The following is a 19,857-nucleotide window of genomic DNA, read 5'->3' on the forward strand; positions in this document are numbered from 1 at the left end:
ATGATGTCAAAGGGTTTGGGGGCAGTTCAGGAGCTACAGGTCAAATAAGGCAAAGGGACATGAGGTACATTTCTGAGCTCTGAACTCCCCCCACACCCAGCTGGATATCAACCAGCATTAGGTTACCCAGGCTTTGGCCTCAGTGAGTTTTGGGATATGAATCTCCAAAGCCTTGTAATTAAATGTGCAGCTGAGTGATCTCCCAGGTTTAAGGCTCACCGTGTAGGGATGAGCAGATTTCTGTTTAACCTGGAGGAATCACAGAATCACACAGAATCACAGAATTACCTGGGTTGGAAAGGAACCTCAAGATATCATGTAGTTCCAACCCCCCTGCCTGGCAGGGCCACCAAACATACACCTTTACTAGATCAGGTTGCCCAGGGCCCCGTCCAACCTGGTCTTGAGCACCAGGAAGCCCAGCAGCTTTCAAGCTTTTCAGAGAACTGCTTGAAAAGCTGCATGTTGCAAACACAACCTGCTTACAGGTTGATGAGTATTTGTTGGGTGCATTCATCCTGCTTATAATTTTGAACAGTGAAGAAGCAGCCTTTAATCTAATCATTGGAGGAGTCCTTTGTTTTGCTGTTAAGTACTTTAACACAGCGGCTGTGGGGCTCTGAAGGGTTTTCTGCATGTTTTTGGGCAACTCCTTATCCAAATTGCACCTTCAGGAATACTCACATTGTTCTACTGGAGCACCCAAAGCACTGCTCTGTTTTGTCTGGGTCCACACAGCACACAGTTCTTGGATCCCTCCACATCATCCAGTACTGATTTTATGTTACTGCCGTCAGTACCCAAAATGGACATTCATCCAAACCCAGAGTCGATGCCTACGTTAATTTCCGAGGTTATTTGCATGATAAACCTGTGATTGTCACTTCAGATTGCTTGTCATTTATTTCTTATTCTCCTCCTCCCCAGGGCCGATTACTGGAAGTCTCAGCCAAAAAAGTTCTGCGATTATTGCAAGTGCTGGATAGCAGACAACAGGCCTGTAAGATCACCTGCTGTACTATACCACTGATACTGAAATACCAGGGATGTCATTAAAATCACTTCTTTACTGATTTCTTGATGCATGAGAAACGTTGTTTAAAACTGCCTTTCTAATACTTAATTGTGACAATCAATGATATGTGAGGAGCACATACACAACACGAGATGGTGTGTTGTGCTCTTTGACTTGGCATTACAGGATAAGAGCCGATATATCTGGCCCTTCTTTTCCTTCAGGTTTTGTAACGTAACATCCAGTGTGACTTGAAGCTTTGTCCACGTGCTGTTTATATATGTCAGGCCTGGTACAGCCAGTGTTCAGAGCACGTCAAGGATGTTCCTCTCATTTCACACAGCCCACAGAAATGTTAGTGAGTTACAGAAAGGTGTTGCTGACTTGCAGACACCATGAGACCCGTTGGTTTCTCACTTCTAAACCAAGTTTTGCACTCCTGATTTAATGCCAAAGGTAGTTCTGGAGCTGAACTTCATCTGGTTTACAGTTACATACCTGTAACTCAGAAGTGCAGATGTGAGCCCATTGCTTTAGGTTTCTATCATACTTACAAGGGTCACGCATGAAGGAGGGGGTTTGGCTAACCTACAAACCTGTCTTTAAATGAGATTCATCCTCTGCACATCTTTTTGTGTGGAGAACCTCTGGGGTTACCAGGTCAGATTTAGGCACTTGACTTCTCAACACTTAAGTGTTCAAACCACGTGAGAGCTCCAGCTGTCACACCTGAGGGCTGCTGAACTGCTGAACTCCTTCCAGTTTCTGATGGCTTTTCTTTTTTCCCCCAGCAGCTTTGTGGCTTGCAGACTGTCCTATTGGTTACCCGGCTCTCCCATCTTGGCTTTTCTGTTAGCTCTCACATTTTTGGACCAGTGAGACCATGAGATCTGTGTGCAATTTGGAATGTTGTAATAAAGGACTCAGAGCTAAGATTTCTAATACTAAATAAACCGCATAGTTTAGGAAGGTTTGCAGGAAAGCCAACAGAGCGAGTGGAAAAAAAATCAAGGGATGTTACTCAGAAGAACAGCACAGGGAAGGAATCCAGATTGCCTCTAATGCAGAATATTATCATCTCATAAGTATAGGATATGAAAGTTTATAATTGGATCATAAATATCGTTATGGAGCTTTGCTGGCTTCTCAAAATGTTCCTGAATCAACTGTGAGCAAATGTTTTCTAGCTATAGACCTTGCTGGGAATGTTTTCAAAGCATGTTCAAGGCTTGTTCAACTGAGTTTAGTCTATCTGAATTGTAAGTCACTTAAAGAAAAGTATGTATTAATTTTTCTTGGTTTTTTATCCTTGTTCTGTTCTCGTTTTCTTAAGAGCATAGACTTTCATGAGAGAGGAAAAAACCACAAGGAAAATGTGGCCAAAAGAATTAGCGAGGTAATTCAAACGTCTTATTTTCACAGATCCGAAAACATTTAATTGCTTTTGTTACCAGACTTGTTGAAATTTGTTCTTATTGTGTTTTCTTTTAGATTAGGAAGAAAAGCATGGAAAAAGCAAAAGAAGAAGAAAACATGTCCAAGGAATTTGCAGCAATGGAGGAGGCTGCAATGAAAGCGTATCAAGAGGATTTGAAAAGGCTTGGAATTAAGCCAGGTAGCTCATATAGCTGCCAAAGGATTAAAGGCAGAATTGAAAGAATATTGAATAGGAATGCTTGTTATTTTGTTAAATTAGGATTGAGCAATATGAGAGTAGGCCTCCAGAGCTGCGTTTGCTCCTTAAAAAAAGCCTGCAGATTGCCAGTGGTAGAAGCTGCTGTACAGAATGTTTTTAGTTCAGGTGTCCTTGGGTGCATGGAACGGTCTGATCTGGGGCGGAACACTTACAGTGCAGTAGCAAAATAGATTTATCTATGCTGTAGTTGGTGCTCTGAGTGAGCAGGGTGGTTTCCCATAGTTAATTTCATGTTTCACTGGTGCCAGTTGGAGACAAGTTTATATCAAACAGCAGAGCTTGCACTCCCAGTGGTACCAGGTAGGGATTAGAATCACTTTCTCATCTTGCAGTTCAGCGAGTACCTTTGTTCAGTCCATGTGAGAACGTGATCATTTTTGGAGGGCTGTACTGTAAAGCTTCGGTAGAAGCTGTGGTTTCAGAACTCCGGCAGCTTCTTTTTGCTTTAGTCAGAGCTGGTTGCTCCTGGTACTTCATGTTGCTACTCCTCTTTTGATACTTGGGCCTTGTAACAGTGTAGCATTGCTAAAATGAAAGGCTCTTTGAATGTAGTCATTTCAGTTTAGCTACAATGAGTGTAAAACTGATGGGTAACACAAAGTTTCCTATTTGTAGTAGCTGTTAATGAGTGACAAATACTTCAGCTCAGATTATTACTTCAGTTTTCTTTCTTTTTAAACTAAATATCTCTCCTTGAAGATGAAGTTGGCCCCAGTTCGACGCAGAATAAAACACTGAGTAACACAACTGAAGGTAAAGGGAAGAAGGAAAAGAAAGAAAAGAAGGAAAAGAAGGAGAAGAAAAAGAAGACACGTGAGGGCACCTCAGAGTCACCAAAGGAGTGGGTGCAAGGACTGTCACCTGAAGGCTACACTTACTACTACAATACAAAAACAGGAGGTAAAAAACAGCCAGGCAGATAAACTTGTTGCGTACAAATGAGTGAAGGCCACCTGCATTTACCCTCCTACCACCTCTGTACTGAGCTGGTTATTAAGACATGAACAAGTAGATGTAGTTTTGATATTTAATAGTCGAGACTTGGGCATCAGGAACATTGGACTATATTTGCCTTTTGTTAATAAGTTATAATGAGATAATGCAGTAATCCCACTGTTTCTAGAAACTTTTAGACTCTCAAATGTTAAAATATGCCAAACATAATTATGCTCTTTCTAAATATACTTTCTTACCAGGAGATTAATTGGGCAATTAAATCAGCATCAGTATTGCACTGGTAAATAAGGGCAGTTATGAATCGTTACCTGATTATTTCTTGCCATGTTTTCCTAACCGATGGACACTGGTTGAGGAGCAATGTGTTATGATCTACTTCAGAATATAAAAGCAATCCCTTTTGTGTGTGTGTGTGATTAATGAGGACATCACAAACTGCTTCTTAGAAATATAGAAATGACTGTGTTGGTTTACCTTACTCTTTCTCTCTACATGGTAACTTCCAAAAGGTAAAATAATCCTCTGTGTTTAATTTCTTGTGGCCTATACTGGCTTTTTTTAACCAAACTTCCCAGTATCTGTGTATCAACCAGTGGTTCATAGAGTCTGATTAATCCTGGTAAAGCCAACTGTAATCAAGGCACTTTGCTTTACTGTTCATACTGTAGTTTGATGAGGGATAATGCATTGGGATGAATCCATACTGCACTTTGTATGTGTGCACATGTCAGGGATATAACTTTTAGATCTGTTTTCTTTCTAAATATGATCATCATGAGCGGGACTGAATGATGGGTGAAATATGTTCTTTTTTAAGAATCACAGTGGGAGAAACCGAAAGGATTCCAAGGCAACTGTAAAAATTCACACACGGTAATCAACCGCTGCTCTTCATGTTTTCCTTTGTCTTTGCAAGTACTTAGCAGGAATGAGCTGAACAGTTACTTGCTTTAGGACATTGAGATTGTGATGTTTAGTAGTTAATGAAATATTAATGCCTTTTTTGTGCTCACTTTAGGATACAGTTATGTGATAATTGGTCTTTTTTGTAAGTTTCTTAGAGCCATGGAACCTGTGTAGAAGCAACCTTTTATCATTGTACTGCCTTCCTTATTTAAGGGACAGGCAGACCTGCTGAATAGTCCAAAGCCAGAAAGTCAATCATCAGTGGAATTTCTCCTAATATTAGGAGGCAGTTTTTCACTCAGAGGGTGGTGACGCGCTGGAACAGGTTGCCCAAGGAGGTTGTGGATGCCCCATCCCTGCAGGCATTCAAGGCCAGGCTGGATGTGGCTCTGGGCAGCCTGGTCTGGTGGTTGGTGACCCTGCACATAGCAGAGGTTTGAAACTGGATGATCATTGTGGTCCTTTTCAACCCAGAGCTTTGGTTAGTGCTTCATAGGCTTGTTTCCATGTTTCTGGGCAGTCAGAAATGCTGCTTCAGGAAGCCCAGATGGAGGAGAGAAGGAGCTTCTTGGCAACAACTTGAAGTCAGCTCATCTCAGCTCTATCATGAATACGCACCCTCACCCTCCGATATCTCTTCTAAGCCACATGGCTGTGTTTTGCCATTCCTCCCTCACCCCCACCTGTGACTTTGTGGTGTCTTTAGTTAGCTCATCTACTGCTAAAAGCAAGCATTTAACTGCTCCTTTATTTAGTCTGAGCTAAAGAAATTGGGAACGTTACAGATCTCAATCAAGGGCTCACAGGTTTGCTCGCCCCTCGGGCTTCACAAGAGGTACAGAGAACTGAGTAGTGGAAAGGCACATTGAAGGCTACCAGTCAGAGTGGGGTTGTGCTTGACAGCATGTTTGCAGTAGGATGCTTAGTGTGCCCAGTGTCAAATATGGGCTGAAAGCCTCAAAGAACTCCAAGCTCTAGGATGCTCAGGATCTAAATAACAAAAGTAATGTCTGATTAAGCTGCATAGAAATCCTACCCAGTAAAAGGAGATGAGTAGTGTTAGTATTTAAGGAGTGGTGAAAGTTGTATGTGTTGCTGCCATTCATGAAATGAAGTTCGTATGGAAGACGTTAAGCCATTAGTAATGTGTGATTCACTGTGATGCTCTTGTTGATCCTTAAAAGTCTTGTATTTTTTTAATTAACTCCTTTGTCTTTTTCTCAGGGAGCAGTGTGGGTAGAAGGTGTCAGTGACGATGGTCACACCTATTATTACAACACACAGACAGGAGGTAAGGCGAGCTTGGTTTCCAGTTAACCTGCTTCAGAAGAGAGTTTTCAGAGGCCATTATTATGTTTCACGTTTGTGGAGCTGTTACTCAGTTGAAATATACTTGTCTCTTAACTTTGTGTTGGCTTTGTACCTGGATTGTCACTCTGTGTGCATTTGTGCTTCATAGCTTCATGTGCTTCATTCTTACACCTCTCCTTCTCAGGATATGCATAGGAACATGCCTGGTAAGTGCTGTTTTCTACTGGTGGCTTCTTTGGAAATAGATGAAATATTTGGAAAATTAGCAGTCCTGTTGCATTTGAGAGCTTATATAAAATTATATACAGAAAATAATTATTGCTTTTTTTGTTGTTGTTACTGAAAACAGCTTTAAGAAAACTGTGTTCATTTTTATTCAGTTATTTGCTGGGATACTTCTAATCAAGGAATACAAAAATGAGGTCATATTCTACAGATTCTTTTGTGTCTTTTCAGAATCGTGTTTTCATTTGTTTGCATGACAGCAGTTTTATTAAAGGCATAATCTTACCGAGACAAGATGCAGAGGGGGAAGATTTATCCTCCTTGAAAGCTAGGAGACTCACAGTTCCCTTTTCTTTGTCACCAATGGATAACTCAAATCAAACAGGCACCTCTCAAGGTGGTCTGTCCTGTCTGAGAGCCAGAGTCTTATAGGCCATGATTTGTTACATGTGATATTTTTCTTAAGCACTGATTACAGTCATCTCTATCATCAGTGAATTCAGCTTTTAGGACAGTATCTTTGCTGGGAACAATGAATTGAACAAAGGCTGAAGCTCTTGTGCCAAATTATTTGCTGTATATTTTGCAAAGGGTGACATTGCTTCTGAAAAGGTGATGGCATCAAAGCAAAAGTAGACAGATATGTGCATAATGTGGTTATTCAAATATTTTGGACAGTGTCCACATGGGAGAAACCTGATGGTTTTGTTTCATCTTCAAATGAGAACAGTCAACGTGGCAAGCATTCTGAGGGAGCAGATTCCGGAGCATCTGAATCAGACTCTGAGCAGGAAGACAGTGAAAACGAAGGACAAAGTCCGGGAACAAACATAAAGGTAAATTCTCTCTTCATTCTCTTCACATATGGCCACACGTGGCGGCTTCCGACCTCTGTTGGTAAAGATGACCATGAAGAGGCTTTGAGGGAATGCCTTTAACTGAAAAGGAGCTGGTTGTAATTTCTATATTAATTTGAAAATGAACCATTATATATTTTGGCAGGTGTATCATTATAAGCCAGTACCACGCATTACTCTTGGTTAAAAATTAGGAGCAGTAGATAAAAAAAAAATAGAGCTACGTTATGTTTTTATTTAGGCTTTTTTGCTTAAGGTGGGTTTTTTTCCTCTTTAGAAGAAAGGAGAAAATGATGAAGAATCAGAGAAATCTCCCAAAGCTAAGAAGTCAGGCCCTTATGGGAAGTGGCGGGAAGTTAAATGGCAGGAAGTTAAATGGCAGGAAGAAGCTGTCGACAAAGAGAAGATTGCATTGGCTTCCAAAGAAGCCTCCAATGATGAATCTAAGACCGACAGTTATGGAAAATGGAAAGCAATTAAAAATGAAGAAGAAGAAGAGGAAACAGAGTAAGTATCTTTTTACCACAGTAATTTTCATAACGTTTTGTTTCCAGAATCTTTTCAAGAGCTGAAGCTTTTTCTTCTGACTTCCGGCAGAATTAGCAGAGCAGTGATTGGGAACATAACCGAAGTACAATTCTTTCCTTAGAATCATAGAATCACAAGGTTGGAGAGGACCTACAAGATCATAAGTTCAACCACCCTCCCATTACTGTAGCTACAGCAAACCACTAACCCATATCTCATAGCTCCTCATCCAGATGCCTCTTGAACTCTGCAAGGGACGGTGACTCCACCACCTCCCTGGGCAACCATTCCAGAGTCAATCCAGTGCTTGGTGATTACCATAAAATAATAGATCTCCATGGTGAACAGCATTGGCATTTCGTTTTCAATGGACTTCCTCCACAAGTGCAAAGTGAAGTGAAGGATAATTGTCATGCATCATTTTTCTCAGAGGATAAGTAAGAACAATTTAAATGTAGTAACACTGAGCCTATGTTCCTTATCATCATTTCCTTCAACAATCTGGTCCAGCTCCTGTAATTGTTTTTTTTTTTCAACTCCTTCCAGCCTTGGAACCACTTAGGCAGTTTTCTCAGGGGCTCCTAAAGGCTTCCATGCTAGATTCTGTTTCTTTCTGATGAGTTAGTTAGGCTAACTCTGCCTGGATTTCAAGAGCTATCTCAATCTTCTAGGACCAGCAGCAACCTGATGTTTGATCATCTCTTCTTAGTTAGTATTGCTTTAAATTCCTTCCCTGTGGAATCACTGGTTGCTGAAATGAATGCCAGGATGTTGGCTGAGTTGCTTATACAGGCAGCAAATAATTTCTTACTTCTGGGTACTCAGCTGACTCTAATTGTTCACTTGAAGAACACAACCCCTATAACAGCAATTCTTTTGTTCAATTTTACTTTCACCCCGCACTGTATTAAAAGATTTCTGTTAGAGCTGTTGTCTTTCATGCTCCCTAATTTCCCAATAAAGTTAAGCAAAAAGAAAGAAACACAAAATCCACTGAAACTCTTTTCTGCTGTCATTATGGATAAGTGCTCCATATTCTCAAACACTTTCTGTAATGATTTAAATCAGGAGATGAAGGACAAAAACATGTAGTCTGGTAAAGGCAATGTATTAAACCTGGATGATGTCTCTTTCTCATTCGCAGCTGATTCACAGCAGATGTTTTCATGACATGCATCTGATCAGGGATTTTTGCTTGTTTGTGGTTTTTTTGCTCTGTTGTTGCATTGTGTGGTGGCTGAGGTTGCTCGGTTTCTTCTTAAGCGCTCTGTCTGTTATGGTCAGTTTCCTGTTATGGTGCCCTCCAGCAGTTTGGAAAAATTACTTCTGGGAGAAGGAAATCAATCTTTCCCTTCATACTCACCCTGTTCTACAGCATTCTAGCTCTAAATTATGCAGCAGATACAGTTTTGTCTGGGACTTTGGCTGTCTTTTACATGAGTGTTTGCGTGGTGAGTACTGAGGGCATGCTATAACCACTGCAAAACAGAGGTCTTTTTTTGTGAGCCAGCTCACATTGAAGAAAGAAAGAACATCATCTTGGCTAGAAGACTTTGCCTCTAGCTCAAAGCTGCTTTGATCATTCAATATAGATGTTACTGTCTGTAGCACACTGTGTTCTCTTCTCCACGTGGATTAACCCTCTTCTGTTTCCCTCTCTCCTTGCAGTGAAAAAGTGGACCTGGAGCTTCCTAGTACAGAGAATGACAGTGTGCTGCCTCCAGTGCTGGATGTCCCAGAAGAAGGCACGGTGATATTTAAGGAGAAGACAGTGACCTCCCTTGGAGACCTGACTGAAGGGGCGCCGACGTTTAAAAAGAGGAAATTCGAAAATGGGAAATCCAGAAACTTAAGACAAAGGCTGGACGATCAGTAATACTTCAACATTTCAGGTTCTGATGAAGCTGGAGAGAATCAGAAGTTTAATATTTTAAACAGGCTTTTATAAAGAAAAATGCTGGATGGAAACGAAGGATTTATAGATATTAAAAGAGATGTGAGTTGTAATATTTTCTTATTTTGATGTGACTGCTTTTGGAATGGAAGTTGGTGTTATATTAATTATGCAATATTGTAAATAGATGTATTTTTTATGTTAGCCACACCACCTACGCTCAGTTTGCTCCACGGATGCTGTTTTAGATACGTTGTGTCAGGTTTTTTTACCCCTTTTCTAAGTACGGGACAATGTAGAAATGCTTAATCTGGGGGAAATAATGCAGACCTTTTATTTTTACACAGAAACTGGATCAATGGCTTGGTCTGGAGAGTAAAGTCATCCCTCAGCTTCATTTATCTGGAACCACCTCTGTTGCAGTGAATTTCTCTATGCTTTCATCCTGGTTTATTTTGCTTTGTTGTCTCTACTTGAATTTTCTTTTTACATGTCAAATTTTCTTTCTTTTTGGCCTCATTTCCTCTTTATCTCTTTTTCTATTAAAAAAATTGCTTGATATTGTCCTGAAAAAAAAAAAAAAACATCCAAAAGATTTATCCCTGCTGCTTGTTGAGGCTGATGGTTTTCCTCTTTTGCAAGAGGAATGAGCTGAGCAGTTGCAGACAGAGTTAGCTGAGATGAGAGGGGCTTCATTATTCTGAGTGCCGTAAGAGAGGAAAACACAAGGTCAGTTTGTAGGGCTGATGGCTGAAATGTCCTGGCTTAGCCGCTCAGGTTTTTAGCAGTTGACTATCTTAAGGAGTCTAAGTTTGGTTTCTTAATCTGGTGGAACAGGTCTTCATTAGCATTATCAAGATTCATTGGCTGCATGAGAAGACAGCGCTACATCCTGCTTCCCTGGGTACCAAACAGTGAGCCACAAAGGTTCCAATCGCGCAACCATTCAAATACGTGTCTCCAATTCTAAAGCTCACAGCACTTTGCTCAGGGGAGCCTCGGTCAGAAAGCAGAGTTAAGGCAGCCGGCACTGCCAGCTACAGCAAAATACAGTTGGAAACTGCTGAACTTGATTTCCTTGAGAAAATGACCTCATCTGTTGGATCAGCTGACCCAAGAGTAGGAATCTGATCTATCATATATTGCAAAGGAAGCTGAGCTCCTTTCTTTTAATTAGTTTTTTTACTCTGTGATGGTTTTTAGTGTGTGTGTGTGTGTGTGTGGAAGAGAATGAAGTATTGAATTGAATCCTGTGTGGTTTCTTTGGCTTCTTTGTCAAGGTTGTATTTCTTCTGATGTTTATTTGAGAAATCCAAGTATTTTCTCTCGTGTCCAGCTCTGCATTTTCACTCAGAGGCGCAGGATGACTGCTGGCTGCTCTCGCTTTCATAGATGCAGGAATACGTGCTGCTTCTCCACGTGAAAAGATAGAGCAGAAATCTCCTTTCTCCTTTCCTCCTGCCTCAGCTGCACATTGCTGGCAGGTCAAGGCTGCATGTGATGCCACCAGTACTTCCATAGCGTATTGTGAGTGATTCCTGCTACATCCCTTCACCACATCTTTCTTCCACATGATCACATCGTGCTGTGTGCTGCAGGTGCCCTGTGACTGACCACTACAAGCAGCTCTTTCTGCTCCTCCACCACTTCCAGCTGCTGAGGTAGCAGCTGATCAGGCTTTGCCTTCAAGAACACTTTTTTCCTTGTGAGGTTTTTTTTCCTGCTGTGCTCATTCTGTGCTCTTTCTTTTGCCCTGCAGTACCTGTGTTACTCCAAGCCTAAAGTATATTAAATGACTTTCTTAGTAGCGCTCTTCTGTAGGCTTCTGTCCTCCAAAGATTTCTTTCTTCAGTGAGGTTCCCAAAATATTATCATCTGTTCTCAGAGATGTTTTGTCACGTTCAAGCTGTCATAGGCAGTGATTTGTGGTACCTGTAGTTAAGTTCCTTAAGGAGATGCTGAAAAACAATCTGATAACACAAGCGTTCAAAACTCGCTTCCTTGAGCCGCTGTTAGCAGATTTTCCCAATTTGGCAAATTTTTGTTGTTGTTTGACCCTTGTCTAAACTACTGGTGTCTTCCTCAACCTGTCTTCCTCCAGTATTCCGATATATGCAAACCTCTGTGTCACCATCGTGCTAGCAAACACCTCCTCCTGTCCCCAGCCCTACTGAGGCCTTAGGCCGGCTCCGTGCTCTTTGGTTTCCTCCAGGATTTGTTTTCACAGGATAGAATCCATTCCACTCCTCATTATGGAGCTTGCAGCCCTTCCATCCTTGTGCTTTTTGGTTCCGAGCTGTCTGTATCCCTTCAGTTGCTGCTTTAGCCCTTTGCTCGTGGTCTGTCAGGCATCGCCTCTGTTGTATCCACCTCTCGAGTTGTCTCACCTTCTACCTGCTGTTTGTCCTATGAGCCATGAGTCATTGCTGCGACCAACCAACTGAGCTTTGGGATTTGGTTTGGGCTTTTCATCACTTGTTTTACAGAAGGGGTGCAGTGTGGAACATGGAGTCATTCAAAGCCATCATTTTCTTTTGTGTTACCAGCTGTTCTCTGTTTAGAATTCTCTATTGCAATGACAAAATACTGCGAGTCTTTGAAGTGGAGTTTATACAGAAATACCAAATAAAGCTTTTATTGAAATGATCTGTATTGCTGTTGCTCACGTATTCAAGGTGTTTTAAGACTACCTAACATTTATTGGTCAGTACTGGGGCCTGTCGCGTTCTGTATCTTATAGAAGATGTGGACACAAGCATTGAGTGCACCCTCAGTAAGTCTGCAGATGACACCAAGCTGGGAGGAACTGTTGTAGGCAATGTTACAGGCTTGGGGCAGAATCATAGGATGACCTGGGTTGAAAAGGACCACACTTTTCATCCACTTTCAACCCACCAGCTATGTGCAGGTCGCCAAACTCCAGACCAGGCTGCCCAGAGCCACATCCAGCCTGGCCTTGAATGCCTGCATGGATGGGGCATCCAGGGATGGGGCTCAGTGATAGTGAACAGCTCAGTGCGTCATAAAAATACACCCATCTGCAGAGCCAGGATCTCTGCTACATTCCCTTCTGCATTCCACTGGTGATTCACTGAAAGTAATCAAGATAAGATAGCAGTACTGGTCTATTTACGAATGGAAGGTTAGAATCCATCTTTCCACTATCACAGCGCCTTATGTGTTAACTTTTCTCCATTCCTGAAGGCACTGAAAGCCAGGCTGGATGGTGCCCTGGGCAGCTGGATCTGGTGGGTGGCACTGCCCACAGCACAGGGTTGGAGCTGGCTGGGCCTTGAGGCCCCTCTGAATCTAAGCTGGTTTGTGTTTCTATGAATATTTCATTATAGTTAACGTTTTGTTTATTGAAAAATCATGATAAATAGTATTGATATAGATAAAATGTATGTATAGTTCAGGAGAGCACTGTATGTACTCATACCTATGTAGACAGCATCACAGTCATTTTGGGTGATGTTTAAGAAGTGAACACGTCTGCTTCTGCCCGCTGCCTGCCCACGCACCAGTGCGTGTGAACACATTGCACAATGCGTGCTTAAGGGAAAACGTGAATGCAGGCCCTGCTAAAGCTGAGCTCTCTACAGATGCCTGGTTTGCCCACAGAGCCAGGCACACATTCCCAAAGACATCAAGGCAGAAGCTGAATTCCAGACGCACCTTATTTACTAAAATACATCTGCAGTGTGAACTCACTTTCCGTCAAGAAGCAGGAAGCTGCCCATTATCACCACCAAACTCCTTCCAAAGTGTTGTCGTCTTCATTTGACTTCATAGCAAGCACTTCTGCACCCAGCACAGCACGTGGTCCACACCCACCTTCAGCTGACCCAAGAATGCCTGCAAGAGCACTGATGGGCACGGCTGCCCCTTCTCAAAGTAGCTTTGACTTTGTACTTGTCCTGTAACAAAATGAAGCATCAAAATATGGAGCGACTTTTGAAAGGACTCCATTTAGGAAATTCACTCAATTGGTGGATTAAAATGGTACAAATAAGTACTATTGACAAGGTCAGATTCTAAACTACATAAGGGGAGCTTAGGTTCTTTCACCTGGACAAGCACATAGAATCACAGAATGGCCTGAGTTGAAAAGGACCACAATGATCATGGAGTTTCAACACCCTGCTATGTGCAGGGTTGCCAGCCACCAGACCAGGCTGCCCAGAGCCACATCCAGCCTGGGTTGGACATCTCCTACCTCCAGAGCAAAATATGCAGTGTGTGGTATTTCTTCTTCTCCATCACCCTGATCTATATCTGTCCAGCTGCAAAATGGACAAGAGAAGAACTGGCTTCAAAAAGCCCTGCTGCCAAGACAGAAGGTATGTGCACACAGTAATCAATGCCTCTTCTCTGCTAGGAGAGATGTATTAAATTCAACCCATAAAGTTCATTTGTGCCAAAGCACGAAAAGAGCAATAGCACACATTGAAAAACAGAGGCATAGATTTGGATCAATCTGTCACCTAATAAGTGTTTCCATTTTATTTAGTTACAAACCCAGTTCTGCCTTAGCTCCACACAAGGTCTTCAGCAGCCTTCTCCTCCTACAGACTGCAGGTTTTCTAGGTACTCTGTGATAGCCTCCATCTCCGCAAACTCCAGGAGCCTGTTTATTAGCTTATCCAGTTCTTCTTTCCCACTCAGAATTTCCTATGAGAAAATAACAGCAGACCAAAGCATTACAGAGAGTACCTCAGTACTGTCCCGCAGAGGTGACTACTGAGTTCTCACAGAGCTCACTAAGGAGGACAACATATTAAGCATCATTCATTCATATAGCTGGAGAAAGATACGCAAAGCTTATGTGACATAAGCAGGTCAGCTCATTATTTCTTGAAGAAACGCAGAGAAGTGTAGGCTTCTTGAATCAGTTGTGCCCTATTAGGGTGTAAATAGCCATTTGATTTCCCCATATATTTTAAATCATTTTCACAAGGTTACATTTTGCTTTAAGTGGCACAGGTAAGTACCCAAGTCTTAAAACCCTCATAAGCAACCATTACCTTGATATTGCGCGCATCATACGAGATCCTGTGGTCAGTGACTCTGTCTTGGGTGAAGTTGTAAGTACGAATTCTCTCTGCCTGGGCTCTCGTTCCCAACTGTCGCAAAGCACCAAAGAAATAGAAAAAGAATGATGTCAGTCCCAAAAGCCACAGAAGGCAGAAGGCATTCCCACAAAAGGCAGCGAGTGGGAACCATTCATAACAGAAGCAGCACAATCGATGTCTGCTTCACGGAAAAGTGGCAGAGCAGTTTGCTGACATCTGGCCATCAGAAATGAGCGCAGAGTAAATCGAGCAGACACAGAGGAGTCCTCTGGTGGTAAAGTGGAGCAGTGCAATCAGGTCAAAAAGTTCTCATACTCAACTCCAAATGGAGCTTTCTTGCACAACTACTTAGAGAAATGAGTGTCTACTTGTACGAGCTGCTTTCTTCTTTCAAATTCCACCTGCGCTCACATTTGTACTTCAAAAGAGGTGATTTTATATATTCCGAGTCACTACAAAAGGTAATTTACTTTAGCCTGATTTTCTATAGCATTAACATAAATGTAAATCCGAAGTCCTTTATGCAGCCTTGAGAACTCTTGAGTTAAACTTATTAACAGCAGATAAATGGCTCACCGATTACAGAGACAGAGTTAATAATCTGCAGGAACAACACACTGACACACAGCCTGAGGTGAGCAATTCAATAGCTAAGCTGGAAACGGTAGGACGCTGAAGAATTCTGTTATTGCCAAGTGTTTTTATTCTTCTTGATTGCTATTGAAGTTTGCACTGCAAACAGCAAAATACTCAAAGAATGGGAAAAGAATGTTGGCACACTTAAGAGGAAAGCGCAGCCTGAGGCATAACTTGAGGCAGCTCACACTGGGAAGTTACCTCACCCACAGCAAACACACCGCACAGAGCTGTGAAATGGCTCCTTTGAGTGCTTGTTTCTCCCAGAAGCTGCACCATCTTGTCAAACACCGTGTTTTAGAAACAGCCAGAAATACAACCCCAAGATCTTCTGATCTGAATTTTAGCAGCTTCTTTAACTGTGTAACACAACATTGGGTGCTGCATACCGCCTTTTGGGTAACTTCAGCTACATTCTTATGATCCTCTTCTTTCCACCCACAGTCTGTGGCTCTTTATTACCTGAAAATTCTACGCTAGGGTTGAACTGGGATAAGCAAACAACAGATGTGCAGATTCAAAGCAGAGTTAGCACCTTGACGCCCAGGCTTCTCCTTTGTAAGCGCACTTTATTAGACACAGGCACTCACACACTCTCACCGTCACTCGGAGAAACACACCTACAACAAAGCACCCTTCCCAAGTTCATCTATCATGCTTTCTCACCTGCAGTTTCCTGGCGCTCTGCTCTTGACTCAGTTGTTTTTCAATGATCTGCTGGTACAGCTTAGCTCTCAGTGTCCGCAGAGCCATTTCCTTGTTCATCTGCTGCGATCGCTCCTGCTGGCACTCAACTACCACCCCTTCACAGTAGAATGTCAGAGGGAGCAGAGTAAAATGCCCATTCAGACACAGAACAAACAAGCTAAATCAATTCAAACACATTAGGCAAATGACACCTTCTAGGAGTGCTCATTTTTAGGGTCTTTCAGCTACAGGATAAAAAGTCATTTTAACACAATGCCTCAAACCTTTATTATGTTTTTAAACTCCTCACAGCTGTACCAGGAGCTTTGTTCCATGCTACAGAATAGCTAGGGATACTGTGAGATCCCATAGAGCAAACAGTTCTCATTGGAATCATTGTTCTCTAGACACTGCCTCCAGAGAACAGGTTTACTCCGGGTAGCTGCCACTTGTTAAAATTGAAGTTGTTGAATCTACAAGAGCATGTTTAAAATAATGTTATGTGGGTTTTGAATGCCTTCATCTACACAAGCTCTTGGAAATTGGAATCATAGAATCACTCAGGTTGGAAAAGATCTTAAAGATCATTGAGTCCAACCACAACCTAACCATACTACCCCAACTCTAACAGCCTTCCACTAAATCATGTCCCTGAGCACCACATCCAAATGGTTTCTAAACACATCCAGGGATGGTGACTCAACCATCTCCCTGGGGAGCCTATTCCAGTGCTTAACAGCCCTCTCTATAAAGACATTTTTCCTGGTATCCAACCTAAACTTAACCTGGCGCAACTTGAGGTCATTTCCCCTCATCCTGTCACCAGTGAGAAGAGACAAACCCCACTCTCACTGTAAGCACCTTTCAAATACTGGAAGAAAGCAATAAGGTCTCCCCTCAGCCTTGGTTTATGGCATAACCCTGCAGACTTACAGAGTTACAAGCTTTCATTCCAGAATACAGATTTAGAGCACTTAGAAGTACCAACCACAGCCAGACTCACCTGTGGGAAGATGTACAATCCTCACAGCACTATCAGTTTTATTGACGTGTTGCCCTCCTGCTCCTTTGGCCCGGAATGTATCTATACGCAGATCTTTGGGATCCACTTTAATATCAACCTGGAATCAAAGAAAAATACTACTTTCTGCTCTTCCTAAAATATTTTGAATGCCTTTTCAGTGATAGAGTAAAAGAAATCACTTATTAAAAGCCTACTGATTTACAACTGTACCTAAGTATCAGCTACAATCATTGTCATAGAATCACAGAATGGTTTGAGTTGGAAGGGACCTTTAAGATCACCTGGTTCCAACCCCCTGCTATAGGCAGGGACACCTCCCTCTAGACCAGGTTGCTCACAGCCCCATCCAGCCTGGCCTTCAATGCTTCCAGGGAAAGGGTAGCCACAGCCTCTCTGGGCAACCTGTTCCAGTGTCTCACCACCCTCACAGTAAGGAATTTCTTCCTAATATCTAGTCTAAATCTGCCCCCTTCTGATCTAAAACCATTTGCCCTCATCCTGTTCCTATATGTCCTTATAAAAACTCCCTCCCTAACTTTCCTTCAGCTGCTAGAAGGGCACTATAAATCTCCTCACAGCCTTCTCTTCTTGAAGCTTAACAGCCCAGCTCTCTCAGCTTGTCCCCATAGGAGAGGTGTTCCAGCCCTCTGACCATCTCTGTAGCCCTTATCATGATCCAGATCCCTCAGAAAACAAGGTACGTCTGCATGGGAAGCTAACTAAAATCAGCAGCTAACAGCAAAAGAATGAGTTCCATGAGTCAAGCCTGAGGGATATTTACAACAGTGATTAAAAACATCTACCTGGAGAAACATTAGGTGTATCCAGATCCTGCTAAGGATAGGAGTCCATGATGACGTGGACCAAGTTTGAGCTCAGTGGATAGGAAAGGAACATTCAGATGTGACCAGTGTTGCAAGGAAAGCACTACAAGGAAGCAGGAGAATTTGCAGGGAAAGCCTACAAGACCTGGTTTTGGTTATTCTTTGCATAAATTGCTAGTTTAAGTGAGATCTGGTGATATCAGAGAGATCTCAGAAAGACCAACCAACATGCTCATTCAAATGCAAAGCATTGTGTCCTTGATTGAACACCAACAATTTAAATGAACAAAAAAGTAGCAAAGGACTTGCTGAGTCACTTTCCTAGGCAACACTGAATATTTTCTTGGATATATTCCCCATCTTAATATATGACTTAATTTAAAACTGGCTCGCTCCAGTTTTGCAGGCACTGGGGCTGGAACACTCATTGAAATGACCACCAATGTACACGTCTTTTCAGTCAGCAGCAAACACTTTATAAAGTTGCTTCTGATAACCCATATAAAAACATAAGGTACAGAGCCAAGGCCTGCTGCCTTCCAGAACCACAGAGCCTGTGGTTTACTTGCTGGGACTTGCTCAGAGCACTTGGGTTTCAATAAAATCCCCTAACAGTACCATGGTTTTAAATAACGCCTACTCCAGTGCCAGCTCCACACTTCCCTGCTGCTCTGATTAACAGATAGTTACCTCCTCTGGCTGAGGGAGCACAATAACTGACATTGTCCCCGTATGAATACGCTGCATTCTCGATGACAGTCCGGTCTCAGGGATTCGCTGGACTCGATGAGTCCCTCCTTCATATTTCAGATGCCTGTAGACATCATCTCCTGAAATATGAGCAGCTGCATGATGCAACCCACCTACAGAGACAAACAATGAGTGGAAAGTACAGCACAGAAACACAGCATTAACTGTAGCTGTCTGGATGGAACGTCTGGAGGACTGTTGTACCTATCTCAGCCGGCACGTAGTTCAGAATGTCAAAGGTCCAGCATTTATAGTCTGCATAGTTCTGGTACATCTCAAACATTTCTTTAGTGAACTGTTGGCAGATGTCACCTATAAATATAAAAGCGCTACAACATAAATAGCAGTTTGCAAAACAGCAGCCGCGGGTTTTAAGATTTAACTGCAACTGTATTCGTGCTCATAAAACAGATTAATGCCGATAATAAATAATACAGATTAAGGAAGTATGGCTTTATGCCACAAAGTGTAAAAATGCATTAAGAAAAACCCATAAGAGCCTTAAAAAGTTGGGTGAAGGTTCGGAGTATTCTTTACTGTGGAGATTTTGCTGACCTCCAGTTGTTCTGCCAGCTGTCACTTCTAATATAACATGACTTTTATCATACTTCTCCTTTGGCACAAGAAGCTGGAAAAGCTGAAAAGAGAAAGAAGGGGGGAAAAAAAAGAAGAAAAAAGGATGTCACCATCTCTTTCATGACTGTATCTCCTTTTAATGAAGTTTACAGCCAGCCTTCACATGGCTTGAGCACCCACAACCACAGATTTCTATCGGAAAATTAATAAGTAGGACTAAGAACTGTCCAAGTCCAAAGGCTGCTGCAGCTCAGTGCAGTTGGTGTGGAAATGGGATACGCTGGTGCATCCACAGGAAAGCTAGCAGAAAATTCGATCCCACAGCGTCAGGTGCCAGGCAACCCATTGCAGCCCCAACCACCTTTGAGCACAAAGTTACCAGCTATTACCCAGCCACTTTTTACACAAACACAGACCTTACATTTCACAAGGTTCTATGTACTATTTTCCCAATCTCAACACAGAAATGAGCCCAAACACAAAGCTTCCTACCGAACAGTTTTGGCTTCTCTGCCTATAATTAATATTCCCACTCGTGGGGAGCTGCCAGTTGGAGAGAAAATGAAATACTGAAAGTTCCAATCAGAAACCCTTTTCAAGAATGCACGCTCTGCTGCCACAAGCGGTTACTTGGATGTCACGCAAGGTCTCAATAGCACAGACACAGAGTTTCATATCCCCCTCAGCATCTCCAGACGGACAAGCAAGCAAGCAGAAATGCCTAAAATAATAAGCTTTTAAGATGCATTTGTCAGTAAGAAGCTTACCAGTAATTAATGTTACCATGTCTTCTCAGGGAAAACAGAGAAGCTGTCCTTCTGTTTCATTAAATGCAAGTGTCAGAGTCTATTGGCAAGACCACAAAGGAACATTTTTCTCTGACATTTATTTAAGAAGCT

The 19,857-nt window shown here is 42.2% G+C and overlaps 2 protein-coding genes across 9 annotated transcripts in view; one reads left to right on the forward strand and one right to left on the reverse strand.

Moving 5' to 3' along the window:
* WBP4 (WW domain binding protein 4) overlaps window positions 1-12,035 on the forward strand; it is a 14,051-nt gene extending 2,016 nt beyond the window's left edge. Inside the window, exons 2-10 of one of the 3 annotated variants that reach the window (XM_015851724.2) lie at window positions 928-1,000; window positions 2,349-2,411; window positions 2,507-2,630; window positions 3,411-3,611; window positions 4,486-4,541; window positions 5,799-5,865; window positions 6,789-6,946; window positions 7,248-7,474; window positions 9,164-12,035. In XM_015851724.2, the coding sequence (XP_015707210.1) occupies window positions 928-1,000; window positions 2,349-2,411; window positions 2,507-2,630; window positions 3,411-3,611; window positions 4,486-4,541; window positions 5,799-5,865; window positions 6,789-6,946; window positions 7,248-7,474; window positions 9,164-9,371 (1,177 nt within the window). In that variant the 3' untranslated portion in view covers window positions 9,372-12,035. Of the gene's footprint in view, window positions 1-927; window positions 1,001-2,348; window positions 2,412-2,506; window positions 2,631-3,410; window positions 3,612-4,485; window positions 4,542-5,798; window positions 5,866-6,788; window positions 6,947-7,244; window positions 7,475-9,163 lie in introns of all 3 variants that reach the window. The other 2 variants (XM_015851723.2, XM_032442080.1) reach the window with 2 other exon arrangements.
* The window catches only part of MTRF1 (mitochondrial translation release factor 1), an 18,960-nt gene continuing 10,212 nt past the window's right edge, over window positions 11,110-19,857 (reverse strand). For 4 of the 6 annotated variants that reach the window (XM_015851717.2, XM_015851716.2, XM_015851720.2 and 1 more), the window contains 7 exons: window positions 18,938-19,019; window positions 18,587-18,694; window positions 18,323-18,495; window positions 16,788-16,905; window positions 15,764-15,900; window positions 14,414-14,512; window positions 11,992-14,060 (listed from right to left, as the gene is read on the reverse strand). In XM_015851717.2, the coding sequence (XP_015707203.1) occupies window positions 13,938-14,060; window positions 14,414-14,512; window positions 15,764-15,900; window positions 16,788-16,905; window positions 18,323-18,495; window positions 18,587-18,694; window positions 18,938-19,019 (840 nt within the window). In that variant the 3' untranslated portion in view covers window positions 11,992-13,937. Of the gene's footprint in view, window positions 14,061-14,413; window positions 14,513-15,763; window positions 15,901-16,787; window positions 16,906-18,322; window positions 18,496-18,586; window positions 18,695-18,937; window positions 19,020-19,857 lie in introns of all 6 variants that reach the window. The other 2 variants (XM_032442079.1, XR_004305937.1) reach the window with 2 other exon arrangements.

Source organism: Coturnix japonica, chromosome 1 (assembly GCF_001577835.2).
Source record: "Coturnix japonica isolate 7356 chromosome 1, Coturnix japonica 2.1, whole genome shotgun sequence".
In the NCBI taxonomy this organism is placed as follows: domain Eukaryota; kingdom Metazoa; phylum Chordata; class Aves; order Galliformes; family Phasianidae; genus Coturnix; species Coturnix japonica.